The following is an 18,890-nucleotide window of genomic DNA, read 5'->3' as shown; positions in this document are numbered from 1 at the left end:
AGCTGGTGTTGGTGGGAAGGGTCCATATGGCACAGGCTGTGAAGCAGTCATTGAGATGAGGGATATCGTGTTTGGCAGCGTGTTCAGCAACAGGGTGGTCCACCTGCTTTTTGGCCACAGTTTGTCGGTGGCCGTTCATGCGGACAGACAGCTTGTTGGTTGTGATGCCTACGTAGAGTGCAGCACAGTGATTGCAGCTTAGCTTGTAAATCACATGACTGGTTTCACAGGTAGCCCTGCCTTTGATGGGATAGGCGATGTTAGTGACTGGGCTGGAGTCAGTGATGGTAGGAAGATGTATGGGACAGGTCTTGCATCTAGGTCTATTACAGGGGTATGAGTCATGAGGTAAGGGATTGGGAGCAGGGGTTGTGTAAGGGTGGATGAGTATATTGTGTAGGTTTGGTGGATGGCGGAATACCACAGTAGTAGGGGTGGGAAGGATAGTGGGCAGGACATTTCTCATTTCAGGGTGCGACAAGAAGTAATCGAAACCCTGGTGGAGAATGTAATTCAGTTGCTCCAGTCCTGGATGGTACTGAGTTACAAGGGGCATGCTCCTCTGTGGCCAGACTGTGGGACTTTGGGAGGTGGTGGGAGACTGGAAAGATAAGGCACGGAAGATTTGTTTTTGTACAAGGATGGGAGGATAATTATGGTCAGTGAAGGCTTCAGTGAGACCCTCGGTATATTTTGAGAGGGATGGCTCGTCACTGCAGATGCGACGACCACGGGTGGCTAGGCTGTACGGAAGGGACTTCTTGGTATGGAATGGATGGCAGCTGTCGGAATGGAGGTATTGCTGGTGGTTAGTAGGTTTGATATGGATGGAGGTAGTGATGTAGCCATTCTGAGGTAGAGATCAACATCTAGGAAGGTAGCTTGTTGGGTTGAGTAGGATGATGTGAAGCAAATGGGGGAGAAGTTGCTGAGGTTCTGGAGGAATGTGAATAAGGTGTCCTCACCTTCAATCCAAATAGCAAAGATGTCATAAGTGAATCTGAACCAGGTGAGGGGTTTAGGATTCTGGGACTGATGACCTCAGAAGTTAAGTCGCATAGTGCTCAGAGCCATTTAGGATTCTGGGTTTTTAGGAAGGATTTCTCTAGATGGCTCATGAATAGATTAGCATAGGATGGTGCCATGCAAGTGCCCATAGCCGTACTGCAGATTTGTTTGTAGGCAATGCCTTTGAAGGAGAAGTAATTGTGGGTGAGGATACGGTTGGTCATGGAGACAGGAAGGAGGTTACTGGTTTGGAATCCATAGGGCGTCGAATTTTTTTGTTTTGCTGTGTCTATCATGACTCAGCATCTCCACTGTACGGTGAGTAGCAACTTTCCTTCTCTGGTATTGTTACATTCCATCCTGCATTTTCCATTGTTTGATTTAATTATTTTACTAAAAACGTATCATCAGCATCCACTCATTTGCTATCCCTCATTCATCTTGTGCTTCTAGTTTGTTTATAGTATTGTATGATCAGCAGTATAAAAAGTCTTGGGCAAGTCTAAGAATATTCCTATAATACACTCATCCTGAAGATTAGACGGGTAGATCATATAACTAATGAGGAGGTATTGAATAGGATTGGGGAGAAGAGAAGTTTGTGGCACAACTTGACTAGAAGAAGGGATCGGTTGGTAGGACATGTTCTGAGGCATCAAGGGATCAGCAATTTAGTACTGGAGGGCAGCGTGGAGGGTAAAAATCGTAGAGGGAGACCAAGAGATGAATGCACTAAACAGATTCAGAAGGATGTAGGTTGGAGTAGGTACTGGGAGATGAAGAAGCTTGCACAGGATAGAGTAGCATGGAGAGGTGCATCAAACCAGTCTCAGGACTGATGACCACAACAACAACAACAACACACTCATCCTTGTTAAAAGCTACAAGTATCACTTCTGTGAACTCTGCAATGGCCAATATTGGGCTTCTGAAACTTAACTGTGTTTTGTTAAATAGGTTGTATTTATTCTTGTAACCCATTAGTCTATCTTTGATGATTAATTCTGCTATTTTTGACCATACAGACAGTAGTGAAACTGGTCTGTGGTTTTCAGTACTTGTCACGTTACCTTTCTTTAGCAAGGGCACAGCCTATGTGTACTTTTGGTACTCTCAGAAAATACATGATCTGAAGGACTCATTTACTATATTTCTCAATGGGGCTTGCATGTTCTCTGTGCATGCCTTCAGAACAGAGAGGTATGATGATTTCTTATTTTTTAATTTCTGTTTTACTGTTCAGGTTTCAAGCTCTGTTCTGGGAAGCATCATTTTACTTGCTGTGTAAGAAATTGCAGGTGCTGCATGTGTTTTAGGACAATTTAATTGCTACTTCTCTACAAAACTAGAGAAATATTCATGTACATAATTCAGCAGTTCCTGCAGATTTGCTGTTATTCTACCCCCATCTTTGATCTCTATCTTATTATACTTGTCTTGTCTGCCTTTTCCAGTTTCTGGTTTTATGACATCCCACTCTATTTTGCTTTTATTTTCTACACTATATGTTATATTGTCATTGAATGATTTTTTTGTAGCAAGTGTTTTTTTTAGTGCCCTTAATAGTATTCTAGCAACTGTGGATTATTGTAGTGCTTTTGTGAAGAATCCAGAAATTTATGTCTCGGAGGAATTTCTAATACCCGCATTTATGCACGTATTTTCTTTAGCTGCTGCTGTTGAAATGGCTTCTTGAATACTTTACAATTTTCTCTGTCAGTATCTTGAAACTGTATTAATTAAAATGGATAAGATTACAATTTTCTCTCTGAACATCTTGAATCCATGTTAATTAAAATGGATAAGATTAAGGGCTAATAATATAATTTCAAAGTAAATAATTCTGGAATATAAGTGATAGCAGTTAATAAAGAAGAGAAAGCCCAAGTCCAAATTTGCATACGTAGCAAACTATCGGAGCAAGTTGACGGAAATAAGATCAGTGGGAATGGAAAGAGCAAAGCATAAGTCAGAAGCAGAACTGATGATGCAGAAACTGCCTTCAGCAGGAGGGAGAGGAAGAAGTAGAAAATAACTTCAAAAACCACCAGTCTTGAAACCAGTAAATGGTTACTAAAAGCCTATATTTGGACTGTGGCACATTATGGCTGTGAAATGTAGAGCCTGGAGACTTAGGAAGAGAAGAAACTAATTTCCTTTCATATGTGGTATTATAGGTGCAAGCTCAAAATAAAGTCGATTGACATGATTGGAAATCAAATGGTGCTTAACAGTGGGTGAGAAACGAAGGCTGTGAAATCAGTTGTCAAAAGAACAATGCAACTCATAGGCCATATAATGAAACATGAGATACTCCTGAATGTAATAATAGAGGGATATGTTAATGAAAAGAGACGAAAAAAGATCACAGGTAAGGCACATAGACCAAATTATTAAAGGTGTGGGACATAAGAGCTATGGAGAAGTAAGAAGTTGTTGGAAAGACATGAAGAGTGGATCTCTGATGTCAGCTTAATTGTTGCCAGGAGTCATAACCATTGGTATAGAATCACCATTCATAATACTCAGCAATGTATTATACAACAAAACAAGAACAGTTGCCCTTTGTGCCATTATAAAGGGTGCCTCATACAGGACACAACTTTTTAAATGCCCACAGTTTCTGTTTTAGTTAGTTGGCAGCACTGATTTTTGCAGAGTTATCATTTGTTTTCTTTGTGGTTAGTAATGGAGTGCTTCACACATAACAGCATGTTGTCATAGTGAAAACTTATTACAAATGCAGTGATTACTGTGCAGATACTGTTTGCAAACTGCATAGAACATTTGATCAACGTAATGCACTGAATAAGTTGACTGTGAAGAGACTGACTGCTGAATTTGAGAAAACCATTTCAGTTGTCATCACTAAATGCTCGGGGCATCTTCATGTTAATCAGTCTGTAGAAAACATCACCATTGTGAGTGATAATGTTGCTCTATGTACAGTGATACCTATTCTCCAACATTCACAGTAATTAAAAAATCTAATCACAAGCGGTGACAGAACACACACATAAAAGACTGTTGTAATTGTCAAGCTTTGGGAGCCAATGGCTCCTTCTTCATGCAGAAGGCTTGAAGGGGAAAGAAGAGGGGTGAAGGAAAAGAACTGGAGAGGTCTAGGAAAAGGGGTAGATTTCAGGAAAGTCAACCAGAACCGTGGGTCAGGGGAGACTTACCATGTGGCATGTGAAGGAAAGACTGACTCTTGAGGACTGCATTGGATGAGATTTGAAAATTTGAGAGCTTAAAGGAGGAAGACAGGGTAATATGCAGCCAGAGATTACTGCTTAAACATCATGCATGAGTTAATAACAGTGAAAAGCTAAGTGCATTGTACGTAACAGAGGTGGGAGGGGTCAGTGAAAAATAGATGGGAAAAACAATGAAAGATGTAGAAAACTAAAACAGAGTGAAGCAAAGAGTAGTTACAGTGAAGAAATGCTGAGAAGGAACAAATTAACATAAATTAAGGCTAGTTGGATGGCAAGTATGAAGGACATGTTGTAGTGCTAGTTCCCATCTGTGGATTTCTGAGAAATTGGTGTCTGGGGGAAAAATCCAGATGGTGCGTGTGGTGAAACAGGTATAGAGGTCCCGAATGTCATGTTGTAGAGCATGCTCTGCAATAGGATATTGTGAGTTGCCAGTATACACTCCCTACCTATGCCCTTTCATCTTAACTGATAATTTGGTGGTAGTCATGCCAGTGAAGAAGGTCAAACAATGTTTATGTAACAGCTGGTATATGACTTGTGTTGTTTCACAGGTGGCTCTCCCTTTGATAGTATATGTTTCGCCAGTTACCGAGCTGTTACAGGTGGTAGTAGGAAGGTGCATAGGGCAAGTCTTGCAGTGGGGACTGTCACAGGGGTAGGAGCCATAGGGTAGGGAGATAGATGCAGAAGGAACATAGGGTCTGACAAGAATACTGCGGAGATTGGGAGGGTGACGGAAAACTATTCTAGATGTGGTGGGCAAAATTTCAGACAGAATGAATATGACACATTTCAAGAAATGGGGATCTTTTTGTTGTAGGGTGATAAATGTGCCCAGCTGCTAGATGGCATATGAGAACAACATTCCTCATCTCTTTAAGGATGAGCACATTTAAGTGCAGTGGAAGTTATTGCAAATAATAAGGAAAACATTCCATTGCAAAAATGTTCTAGTACATTTGTAGCACTGCTGATGGAGGTAGTGTTACTAGTAATATTACAATTTATTTTTCCCAGAAACATTTGATACATTGAAGTGATATGCATGCTGTAATGGACAAATATTTAACCTGGCACACACTACAGAAACATTTGCTACTAAAAGCTAGCTCTCTCTCTCTCTCTCTCTCTCTCTCTCTCTCTCACGCACACACGCACGCGCATACACACACACACACACACACACACACACACACACACACACACACACACACACACACACTCTTTCTGTCTATGTCTGTCTTCCTGCCTTACTGTCTGTCTGTGCCTACATATCCATCCACCCTTTGTTAGGTTTACTTTGCCGTAGTGGCCTAAATATGATGGAACTGAGATAGAGAAAACAGAACCTGAGACATTCTTATGCTTGCTTACCGTTTGGACACAATAAGGTGATCCTTCATGCAGTGGTTGTTGAATACAGTGGGAGGTGTGGCTTGCCTCCTGCTATCTGGGTTTAGTGCTTACATGGGAGCATGGCTGGCATGAGCAGATGTATGTGAGCGCTTGGAGACAAATGGATATCTTACAAATAGTGCCAATTTTCTCCACTACTGGCAGCAGTAGTAAAAAGGGTCAGCTTATTGTGGTCAAATAGTACTAAGGGACTTTGTAGGAATTTCATGTACCTGCTAAGAGAGACCATGCAATTTAGATAAAACATGTAGACATTATAATTATTTAGCTTCTCCTGCCTTATTTATTGACGGGACATATCATGTGTACTGTCACTTCGTAGTGTTCTGTGGGCACAATATTTTGGCAAGCAATCCTGTCACCAGTAACAAGTGCATTGAAGAACTGACTTCCTGGGGACATGTGGGTGATCTTAGTTCCACCCACGCGCGCGCACGCAGGCGCGCGCGCGCTCGCCCACACACACACACACACACACACACACATTAAGGCGTGCATCAGCCAAGTCGGTGGCAAAGTTTGTGGCAGCAGCTGCAGATTTGGTAAACACAACATAGCTGATGATGTTCCACCAATTTCAGAAGTCATCTCTTTGTCTTTGCTGAAGCCTTCCAAATAAGAACCGAAAACCAACTGTTAAACTGTGACCGCAGCTACATTCACAACAAATCCTTGAAACATGATCTCGGTATAATTAAGGAGGAGAATGAGGTACTCAGGAAACACAACAAGATGGCATCCGAGGCAGGTGGAGCAGGGCTGCTGTCACCGATAAGTTCTGTGCAGCTGTCACTGCAAACGCCACTGCCGACTTAACTGCCTCAACGCTTTGTGTAGTACACCTATGTGGCCTGTTCTGTTAGTGTTGTTATTTTGTGTGATCTCTTTCAATGTCAGTCAGATTTATCTAATGTTTTTCCAGTAAATGGATTCCACCTCTAATGTGCAATACCATAATGTCTACAAAATATGTCTATATGCGTATAATAACCTCTTCATTGGAATCATAGTGTCTTTCACCCATCAGCTTTTTTATACGTGAGTGTAGCTCAAAGTCAGAAGATTCTAACTGGGCGAATAGAATGGATGTACACCCAATTTGTACTTAAAATCTCCCAGTTTTCCCATTTTTGCAGGCTTCTTTTGTTCAATATAATTGCCTTTTTTATGTACAGCATAAATTTAATATCAAATTGTATTGTATTGATAACCCAATGCCTTCTTTGAGGCTCATTTCTTGACTAGAATATTTTGCTATTTTACAGGAATTCAGTTTTCATATTCATCTCTGACACTGGAAGTAAAGCAATTCTAAACAAGATGATAGATCTATATAATAATGGGAGTAAACGTGAGGAACTTAGCTTAAGTGATTTTGAAGAATTAATACGAGTTGGTTCCTTCAATGAAAAAGGTAAACTATTGCATTTATCATAAAAATTTAACAAATTTGGAAAAGTCTTTTATGTTCCATTGTTCCTGATTTCACGTTTAAAAATGTGAAGATAACTTTAAATATAGTGTAATTTTATCTACATGCATTTTTACGTATGATAGTCTTTTGTGTCTTAGATAACAGAGTTAACATATCATTAAAACCACACTTATTAAGTGCTGCTGATCGATTGGAAGCTTCATTTGCAAAAATGTCAGAATACGTGTTTCTGCTTTGTGCCTCATAAATTTACTCAAATATAGTTTTGATATTGATTATTCTAGCTTTACTTACGGCGTGGACATATTATTGATGTAGCGTCAATTTTTGTAACACATTTAGCAGCAATTTGACTTTCTTGTTGGCTCCTGACAAGTGACGTTCTTTTCAGAAATTATGGAGGTCACTCTCATTGAAATATCAATAAAACAGGGCAATAAAAAAATTAAAAATTGAAAAATACCCTGACACAAAAAAACCTCTAAAAGTATTGCCCCTTCCTTTAAGTGTAATATAAGGGGTAATATTTTGATAGCCAAGCATCGTCACATCGGAGGGATGGTTAAGGAAAAAAAATTATTGCTGGGTATAAGCCTCTTCTGGTTTACAGATGATCAAAATTGTGCTTTCCAGAGATCGGATCACAACTGGTCAGTCACTAAAATGAACTAGCTCTTTTTCATGACTCAGCACTCACCACTCATTCACAAAAATAAGTGCCTTTTTAATTCAGGTCACTTAACCTGTATTTTTATCAGATTTGGTTCTATTTTGAAAGAACATGTAAAGAAGAGTAATAATTTTGTGTTATGTCCCTAGTAGTTGTCAGATATAAGTGTTTTAAATTTCATCTGCTGTAAAAATTATAAATATCACAACAAAATCGCAAATTTTTTTATGAAGTAGAAAAATTTTAAGAATGACGACTGATTCTTGTTGTATTTTGATACGTTCATTGGAAAAAATTTATAAAAATTATAACAACTGTAATTGAAGTGTATCTGCAGTCATCACACAGTCAGTATTACCATATATGTTTCCATAAAGGAAAAATTAATCAGTATTGTCTTTGATCAATAAAATTTGACCCATTTTAGTCAATGTGAGTCTCTTTGTCTTCTTAGTGCACATTTGTCCTGCTTTTGAAAATATTCATTCACAGGCCACTGATGTTGCTGTGATACATAACATTATTAGAACCAGTTGATACAGCACTAGCCACAGCAATTTTCTTGTTTCCCACCAGTTTAAGGGACTGCTGCTTATAGGCAAATTTCCCTCCACTTAATATTTGTCCAGTTCAACAATTGCCGCACTTTCTGAGTTGTGACTTGCTTGAAGCTGAGTAATAGTTTCACTGAACTCCTCCTAGTTTGAAGTAGTCTCATGTGTCACAGTGGTAACTAGTTGAGAAATGAACTCTGTTTTTTCTTGTTGAACAACCAATGCTTTCATTTCTGCAATATCCTTCATGTAGCTGTTCTGAAATGTTTTGTCTTCTGAACTGGGGGTCCAGTAATGTTGCCTGACTAATCAACTCATTGCTGAAGATAACCACAAAGCACTCTGATAACCCGTTAAGCAAATTATCAACCAATGACTCTATTTTTTGCGGATATTCTTTATTTCTATCTCTAAAAGATTTTAGATGCTATTCCAGTAATGTTGACAAGATTTTCATTTTTAAAAGTGAGAATGTTTTCTCTGAGGACACTTCTTTGGTTGCCTCATCTAAAACTTTCAAAATCCTCAAAGCCTGTGGCTCCCAGTCTGTACCTTTTAAGTTTAAGGTGATCAATTTTTCACCTAAAATTGTATGGTGAGAAATTATGGGTCCTTTACTTAAAGTAAATCTTTGCAACATTTCATAAGTGTAGTTCCATCTGGTTCAGACATTTTGTTGCAGTTTCAGTTGATCTTTTTAAAAGTTTCTTGCATTTCAGAAAGTTTGCTTAAAGCAAAAGGTCTCTCCTTAAGAGAGATAACAATTCACTTGACCTTGTCAATGGTTTTCCGTATGGACTTCTGAATTGTGTGTTGCACATTGAGGTTTAAAGAATGTGCAAAGTGTGGGATGTGGAAGTTTCAAAAGCATGGCAGTTAATTTCATATTTGACACATCTTCTGTTATTACGGAAGTGATTTTAAAATTGATATTGTATTTGGGATAACAGACTTTACTCAGTTTGAGAGATTTTCTGCAGTGTGCCTGTCTTCGAAAAGTGTGCACTCTAAAAGACATGACTTTAGTTCACTCTTCTCATCTATGAAATGTGCAGTGAGTGCATAGAAACTAATGATATTTGCCCTCATCCATGTATCAGACGAAAGGCAGACTGCCTTTGGAGTGGTCAAGTCATTTTTAATTCTATCAAATAACTCATTATGCAAACTGGGCATTAGAGAGTTTGACAATGTTTTTTTTAGTTTGTAAATTGTAATTTGGGCAAAGCATAAAAAGATGTCAGTGAGGACTGTTCACGAGAAATGATTTCTCGAATTTCTGCATCGACTGATGGCGATCTTGATCGGCTTCCTGAGCCACATCGTTCCAGAGGTATTGTAGGATGCTTTGATGTTAGATATCTCCTCAGGTTTGATGATGAGCGAGAAGTCATGGCAATTATCTGTTGTTAGCAGCAGCATTTTCCTTTTTCTTCCATTTCGGTAAAATGATACCAAACATCACTCGTAATTCTTATAGGCGAAGGCAATGTGGATGACATATTGTTGTGCAGCACTGAAAAGTACACTGCTAAAATTAAAATATTTACTATTAACATAGCCATTTTAAATTGTAAAAGCTTATAGCGAGAACAAATATACATGCAGCACATTCTGTAATCAGAAGTTGTAGAGTAGGTTATAAAGTGATGTGATCTGCAGAATGTAGACCAACAATAGTTAAGCTTACATCTTATACAAAAAGGTCTGAAACAGTTATAGTGATTAAGAAACTAGTGAAGGCAAGACTGATAATATGCAAGGATTTCACTGCTGAAAGATAAAAATTTTGAATAATATGATATCTGAATGTGAGCTACATAGCATGTGAACAAGAGGTGTCAGGATGATGGTGTAGGCAAAGGCTGGAAAAAAGTATTGCAGATGAATTCTAAAGCCTGTGCTTTAGGAGCTACGAACTTTTCTATTCATGCAGCCACTAATTCTACCAGTGTGCCAGTATTGTTACTGTAGAACATAGTTGGCCATCACTTTCAACTCGTTTTGATGAACTCTGCCAAATATTTCAGAATATTGACGTCTGTGTCTTTCTTCTAATGAATGTGGACACCTGGCTTGAGCCAAGCATACTCTCCAGTTCCCTAAGTATAGACTCCCGAGATGAGCAGGTGCAGCAGTGGCTTACAAATGCTTTAACTTATTGCCAACCATGCTACTCACATCCATTACTAATGAAGACAAACAAGTCAAGTATATGTTCATAAATATCATACCCCTTAAGAAAATTTGCCTAATGTGCGTCCTCTACAGATCTCCAGAAGTAGGCGGGATAGAATGTTTCAAATGTGACCTTTTAAAATTTGATCCAACTTTGGAGCATACAAATAATACAAGGAACACTAACATAAATATTCTGCCCTTTCACTGTGAAGTTCAAGTGTGTAGTTTCTCCTTCAAATTAAAAGTATTCCAGCTTGCTAATGCAGCCTGTAGTCCGGTCCCCATACATATATTTGCCACAAGCAAAGAAATTTGTTCCTGTAATGCCAGCTTACAACATAATATTCATATGCACGGAATAAACTGTGCCAACATACAGAGACTTTAAATGTATCAGTATGCCTGAACTTGCAGCGGAGGCACAAGAAATATTTGAGAGATGACTTCCATACAATACCCGGATGTGAAAGACCAACTCCATGGATTTACTACCAAAGTAACTCTATTACACAATAAATATGCTCCTTCAAAGATCAGAACCTGAAGAGAAAACCTGCACCTTGACTAACAAAAAAGTGAAAACAGTTCATGAATCTCAGAGACACTGCACATTGGGCTTACAGATAACCTGCTGTCCTTATCGAAAAGCTTCTGTGATCGAGGGAAGAGTAGGCAAAGTAGAAGCTGCAGCTGATCCCATTGTCCCAACCAAGGAACTGACCAAGTACTTGACTTTAATGATAACCTTTTTTGAACTGTAAACAAAACACAGACTTACTGATTACTTTGTGGAGGTAAATGATAGTAGTAGCAAAAAATTCTTTCTTGAGCTGACAACGTTGTCAAAAAACCCTTCAGCTCAGCATTTACTGTACAGGATGGAGTCACAGTCCAAATGGTCAAGCTTATTGTTGACCCATTACTGCTCATAATAACTACTGCTCCCTAGACCGCTAGCTCTTGCCTAGAGATCTAAATTCTAAGAAGAGTAGCTGGGGACATTCTGTCTGAGGGGAGAGTGAATGAAAACATCAGAAAAGAACTGAGAATGAAAAACATAACTGAGCGGATTAAAGAATACAGAAACAACTGGATAGATTATGTCACAAGAATGGAAGACGACATATTACCAAAACTAGTGATAATTATTACCCAGTGGGCAGAAGAACTTTAGGAAGAGTGAGGAAAATCAACAATTTCAACCAAGAGGGTGTAACAGGCAAAGCTTTATATATGCAGAGGAAAGAAGAGATATCATTTTAAAAATATTATGATTTTTTAAGTAACTGATTTTAATAAGTTTTATAATTACATATAAAACTATGGTCTGATGTAAGAGGGGTCCTGAAGGCATTAACTTGTTCAGGTTAAATGAATAAATAAAAAATTAAACATAATATACAGGTTGTCCCAGAATGAATGGTCAATTTCAAGGTTATAACAGGAACGATCATTTGAATCAAAATACTTCATGTGGACATACACCCTATTGTAAATAGTTTCCAAGACAGATATTTAATGGACATTATTACTTATTTTCTTTATTATTGAGTACCTTGTCGTCATTTACAATGTACCATAGTAGTTTAGATTAAGTCAAGACGAATAATTTGATGCAGGACACGTGGTCTATCAAGTCAGGAAATTGTCGCAAACTTGCTTATCTACACCTTGACACATGCACGTTGCACAAGATTTTCAGCATTCTCTTGTTCTCTTCACACAACCTGTAACTCCTTGGAAAAAATGAATAGGACCTGTTTGAAGGAAATTTAATATAGTTTAATTTTATACTGCAAGAAGTTTTCTCTAGAGGCTGTGGATTTCATGTTGTTTGAGAAAAATGTACAAAACTAATTTTAACTATGTTCCATCTCAGAAAACATTTGGAATAGAACATATGTCCATATTTAGTTTTTTGCTTCAAATGATCATTCCTGCCATATCTCTGAATATTGACCATTTCTCCTGAGACAACGTTTATATATGAGCTGTCATGTATGTTTGAAAAATTGTGTGTTATACATACTGTTATATTTAGTATTCTCTACACCCAGAGTAATTAAAACCTTCATAAAGACTACCAACTTACCAACAAAAACAACTATAAATGCAACAGACATAGAAGAAGACAAAATAATACACCTAACAAGCTCAGGCAATAAGAAAACAGAAGAGCAACAACACAAGAAGACGACAACTGGAACAAATCAAATAAGAACACAAAGAATAAAGAGCTGAACTCGGATGGAGAGGTGTTTGGTCAAGAAAGCAAGTTGCAAGCTGTATCACTTTGCCAAGAGCACAGAGAATGGAGTGACTACTCAAGTCGCCGTGTGGTCTGCTCCATGTAATCTTGTCTGCAGGAACTAGTTTAGTTGCCTTGGTGGGGAGCAGTGAGCTAGTTTGCAGTCCGATCTGTAAGAGTGGTGGGGAGTTCTAAGCTAGAGAACTACCTTTCAATCTCATTCCTGAGAGTGTTGGGGAGAAGTGAGCTAGTGAGATGACCCAGGGTCTGATCAACAAGAGTGGTGGGGAGCCTGAGCTGTTGGGAGGGGAGTGATGTCTGGACTGCTTTGGGATACGCACTGACCCCACTGGGGCTGACGATTGCAGCTTTTATAATCTCTGGCAACACATTCAGAGTGTGGCGCTAAGTCAGAGGATAAGAAAGAACAAGTCACTCAAAAGTATGTAAACATTTATTGAGATTCTGAAATCTCAGATATTCTTTTGAACTCAAGAGCAGAAACATCATGCTGGAAGTGTTTTCCGCATTAATGTTTTGTACTGAAGCACTTTCGTCTCGTCTCCCCCCCGGTAGCTGCACGGTCAACACAGCATATTCTGAAACAAAAGGGACTCAGGTTTGATTTCCAGTAGGGTCAAGGAATTTTATTTCACTCAGAGACTGGGCAAAGTGTTGTGTTTACTTTCATATCATCATAATTAGTATTACTGTTGAGATTGCTGAATGGGTACTGCCACGAGGCAATAAATTGAAAAAAAAAAATGGTGCTTTCTTTACTTTGTGTTTTCATGGAAGAGAAATGCTTTATGTACCAGCAAGGAATGCAAATTCACATGTGCTTATGGTGTATGCATTTTTTGTAGCTTGGGAAACATTTTCTTAAGGATGTGAGGAGGGGTGCCATTGTAGCAGCCTAGAGTAGAATTTTCATCCCGCTCATTACAGCCACCAGAGATGCGTTTTGAAATCAGTTGAGCTACCATTCACTTTTTCCAAATCATCCGTCATCCACTCTTTAGAAAGAATCAATTCAGGAACAGACTGTCCATTTCTATTCTGCTTGGTGTTATTCTTCCAGTCCTGCGCATCCTGCATTCACACATCACAACAGCTAGTGAAGTTACAATTACTTGTTATATAAAATATGAAAACAAATACGTCTTTAATTAGCCTAACATTGTTAATGAGTAGAGTTAGCTATTTATTTTATATCACATTTTTACATAATTACTTAAGTACTTAGTTTCATGCATTAATTTATCTTATGAGGCCTTGTTCTGCAATGGTTTGATGATAGTGTGCTAACTCACACTTCATTAAACCAAGAGTGCGTGCAGGCATGACCAAGTACAGTGACCTGAAGGGCAGTCGCGTGAGGGCAGGCATCGTTTGATGGGTGTGTCTATATTGCAAATTTTTCAGAGTAAGTTCATTTGGACTTGGACTCAGTGATTAGATATTGTTGTTTTGATATTTATCTACGTTGCCTAGGTAGCTTAGCTGTATTTAAGTGTCATACTTTATCATTTCTAGATTTTATTTTATTTATTTTTTAGTGCCCCAATGCGGTGATATTTAGATCAAGATATTACTACTTATATTAAACTTAAAGGGTGCAATGCATAAAATATATATATATATATATATATATATATATATATATATTTTGTAGAGGTTTTTGTCTTTTTTTTCTTAAATTTTTAATTTAAGTTTTATTTCATGATTTTTATACTTTATGTTTCAGTAGCAGACACAGTACAATCGACACTCTGTCCCCACGTTCACACAGATACTTTGCAGAGATTAGTATATGGATTAGTATGTAATTAGAACATGTTTAGCTAATGTAGATAACATGAGCAATAAGCAGCGGGGATGATTCTGAATCAATCACAAGAAAGTGGGCTGTCATTGCACTGTTTTGCAGTAGTTTGCATAAACTGTTTGGCAAAAATCATTTGATTTAGTACTGAGAGTAGACCTCAAAATACAACTACAAAAAAGTCTTTGAGAGCATATATTTATCTTTTACAGTTGAGTCACAGTCACCCTTTTTGTGCTTTGTAGGTGCTGAAACGGCCAACTTCAAAAAACAAAAATCATCATTGTTGGTCAACTGTAAAAGATAAACATATATTCTCATGGATTTTTATTTGGATCTTTTTGAGCTCTATAATTCGGTACTATGTAACTTGGTGTAGCTCTTTACGTATTACGTAGTGGATATAAAGAGAGCATACTGGTGGAAAACTTTTTATTTACTTTAGCTGATGAAATTTAAATGGCTGCACAGACTTTCTTGGAATGTAGCTAAGAACCACTCTGATTAAACCAGCTTTTAAATTAAAATTAGCCCTTTCATTTGGGAGCTACAAAGCCACAGACAGATACACACATTAAACTTATAAGCCCTGTGTTTGCATTGGGGACTAAAAAACAGAAAAAGTAAAATACAATAAATTGAAGTGAGGAAAAGGTAGGAAAAAAGAAAATGGGCACAGACAAGTATAATGGTAAACAGAGAAATAAATGAAGATTTATTATTTATTTATTTAATTTTGCAGGAAGCAATACAGCCATTACAATTGCATAAGTTAGAGATTACAATTAAAATTTTTAAGTGTGTATTATTTGAGCTATTGGACCATTAATTTTGAGGTTGTCACTCTTTAAGGCCTTAATATTTGTTGGCTAGAAAATCTTAATTTTTGTGAGGTTTTCCTGCAGTTTATTTTGATGTGAAGAGTATTTAGAACATCCCAAAATGATATGGTTAAGATCTGTCTTCTTCTGGATGTTTGCTGCATGTGAGACAGTCTATCACTCCAATGCTATAGAGGTATGCAGGGAAACATGCGTGTTCGTATCTTATTCTAATAATTGATATCACATATCTCCTTGGGAGATTTTTCTGGCTGTGCTATGGTTTTCTTGGTATAATGCTTTGCAATGAAGGGAACGAAAAGCCTTTTTTCCGCTGCAATATTTGCCATCGCAGTTTACATAGTACGAATGCCTCTCTTCATGAAACATGGAGAAAATCAGAACACTGGAGCTGTGTACATAGCGGGTTCCCTTCTTTGATACTGTCTTTCGTAAGACCAACTACTGCTTCATTATGCTAGATACTTGAGTGCTCATTTACCCCTATTAGGCAAACTGGTTTTTTTTATTTTTATTTTTTGTTTTCATTATTAATTCCACCACATCTTAAATACAGCTGTTATTAGCTTTCCACTTTTGATGCTATAAATACACCAAAGAACTTCTGTTGTCAGTTAGAGTTAATGTTTTGTTCCTTTTTTCAGTTCAAAAATTAATTGCTTTTTTAATCACTATTACTTCTGCAGTGTAAATATTACTCAGTTGTGGTAATGGGAACTTCTTGTCTGTCTGCAACCTAAGGCAATAATATGCACAATAAACTCCCTCATGTGCTTTGGATCCAACAGTATATGAAAAAATCTGGCCATTGGCTTACCAGTTAATGTAGTACATCACTGTTAGCTCTAAACTCTTGACCCATTCTGACTGTCAGATAAAAAAACTTCAGGTTGAAGGACAGGATGCTTAATTATGATGAATCTTTGAAAAAGAAAATTTTTAGTATGTAGTTATGTGTAGATCTCTTTGGCTTCTATTAGAAAGGCAGTAGTTGGTGATTACTTCATTTCTCTTAGGCACTGCTTAATAGCCCAAAATTTAAGTACATTTAGCTTTTATTATATAGTACCAGTACACATTTTGGGGTATTTAAACATACAAAAATTCCATAGCCCATTGTGTGTTAGACCATAAGATAAGATGATGAGAATCGTTCAGTTGGACTCCCTCTACACATGACTTACAGTGCATAAGACATTCAGAGCTTTTTCTGTTTTTGTAACAAAATGATTATCATGTTCAATTCAAGATAGTGCGCTATCCAGAAGAAGCCCCAGCACCTTTGCTGATGTTCATACTTAAAAGATCCTGTGCTTACCATATTCATTGGTTATCTTTGAAGATTTTGTATAAAGAAAATCACAGAACATTTTGAATGAACAAACTTAGAACTTTCCTCAGGGACCATTCAGGTAGTAGATCAGCTGCATATTTATCCATAAGCAGCACAGTTATAGGCTGATATATGCTGCATACATGCAGATATCATCTGTGTATTGTACCACATGTATAGTGGGGCCAAAAATGTTTTCCACATCTGCTGCAAATAAGCCTTATAAGAGGGGACTTGGAATAGTATATTGAAGTATTCCTTTCCACACTGAGAAGGGTAAGTGTAAACTGTTGTCTTGCTTCCAAATGTAAACAGTTCTATGGTGTAAATAATTTTGAAGAAAACGAAGACAAATATGTGGTACATATAAGTGGTCTAACTTTTGCAAAAGCAAGAAAACATCAACTGTCATGTGCTCTTGATATATCCAAGAATAAAGCTTTAAAATAACCTTTCTCATCAAAGGTTTTTTTGGTGTCCACCATCAGGATACTTAAATTGTCAGTGGTTCTCTCCGTTTCTGAAAGTCATATCGTGACATATGCAAAATATTATTATGTCCCAACCACCATGTGAAACATAATTTGAGCCGGCTGGTGTGGCCGAGCGGTTCTGGGTGCTTTAGTCTGGAACTGCGTGTCCGCTACAGTCGCAGGTTCGAATCCTGCCTCGGGCATGGATGTGTCTGATGTCCTTAGATTAGTTAGGTTTAAGTAGATCTAAGTTCTAGGGGACTGATGACCTCAGATGTTAAGTCCCATAGTGCTCAGAGCCATTTGAACCATTTTTGAGAATGCATTCAGATGTCTTTGCTAAGCATGATGATAAGGCAACTGGGCTATAGGCATTTGCTATTGAAGTATCTTTACTGGGCTTTAATACAGGTACAATAATTTGTGTGGTCTGTTCTTGAGGAATTTCGCTTTGTGTCCAAATTGCATTAAAGACCTACAAGAGTTCAGTTTTTGCTGCTGTCGCTAAGGTTGGTATCGTAGGGCATTTTATTTAATCAATTCCAGGTGTAAGTAGAACATTTAAATAATACTTCTAATTCTTGGATTGTAATTGGTTTTGTAAATAATTCACTATATGCCTGTGATTTTTTGTGAATGCTGTTTTTAGACTGCAGTTTTTTATCTTTTTGGTGGTAGCAGTGCAATAATATCCACAAAGTCTTCAATCCAGTAGTTTATAAATTTTGGTGGTAGAGTTTATTGCTGATTCTGCTTATCATTGCCCATACTTCTGAGAGAGGGGTATTTATTGCAATCCTTTTACAGTATTTTTCCAAGAAAATTTCTTTTGGACTTTGAGAAATTATTTAGCATTTGCATCCTCTTTCTTATAGTTGCAAAAATTTTCCCATGTACTGTTGCACATGTAGTGTGTAGTTTCCATATCATGGGGGAATTCTGAGTGTTAACGTGTAGTTGCTCAATGTCAATTAGAATTTGCTATGTAGGTGCTCAGTGTAAATTATTATTTGCTGATTTACATTGAGCAACTACAAGTTAACACTCAGAATTACCCCATGATATGGATTGAAATTTCAAATTTCTTGTTGCCTTCTTCTGAGGAATGTAGGCTGATGTGACTGCATTGAGCATATTTATGAATTTAATACAGTCATTACCGCATCCTTCTGACAGGTCAGATGAACTAAATTCTCGAAAGACCATTGGTAACTCTTCCAGTTTGCTTTCCTTACATTCCATCTCAATTTTAGTTTGTGGATAACATCAATTAGGGAATTGTTTTCTGATACTTCAATTGGAAAGTGATCAGAGCCTTTTGGATGTATGTTAACTTTCCATTCAAATGTATCTGCTAGTGATGCTGAACAAACAGATAAGTCAACAGCCAGTTTTGTCCGATGGGGCATAATAAGCAATGTCGGAGATCCATAACGTAGTTTAATGTAAAAGAACATAAACATATAAAACATAGTTCAATATAAATAAATTAAATTCATCTATTGGATCCAAAATGGCTTTTCTGTAGGTGTCATTGATTTCACAGCCCCTTGATGCATTATGAGCATTCAAGTCTCCTCACATTGTAAATGGTGGCTCTAACTTATTAAGTAATGAGCTGTTGCCATTTTTCGGGGTGCACTCAGCCTCGTGATGCCAATTGAGGAAGTACTCGACTGAGTAG

The 18,890-nt window shown here is 37.6% G+C and overlaps 1 protein-coding gene across 1 annotated transcript in view; it reads left to right on the top strand.

The window, feature by feature from the left end:
• Positions 1–18,890, top strand: part of LOC124595205 (torsin-1A-like) — an 86,386-nt gene that overhangs the window by 46,959 nt on the left and 20,537 nt on the right. The window contains exon 4 of the mRNA XM_047133843.1: positions 6,911–7,059. Within this exon, the coding sequence (XP_046989799.1) occupies positions 6,911–7,059 (149 nt within the window). The remainder of the gene's footprint in view (positions 1–6,910; positions 7,060–18,890) is intronic.

The sequence above is a fragment of the Schistocerca americana genome, chromosome 2, assembly GCF_021461395.2.
Source record: "Schistocerca americana isolate TAMUIC-IGC-003095 chromosome 2, iqSchAmer2.1, whole genome shotgun sequence".
In the NCBI taxonomy this organism is placed as follows: Eukaryota; Metazoa; Arthropoda; class Insecta; order Orthoptera; family Acrididae; genus Schistocerca; species Schistocerca americana.
This window is presented reverse-complemented; position numbering and strand designations above follow the sequence as displayed.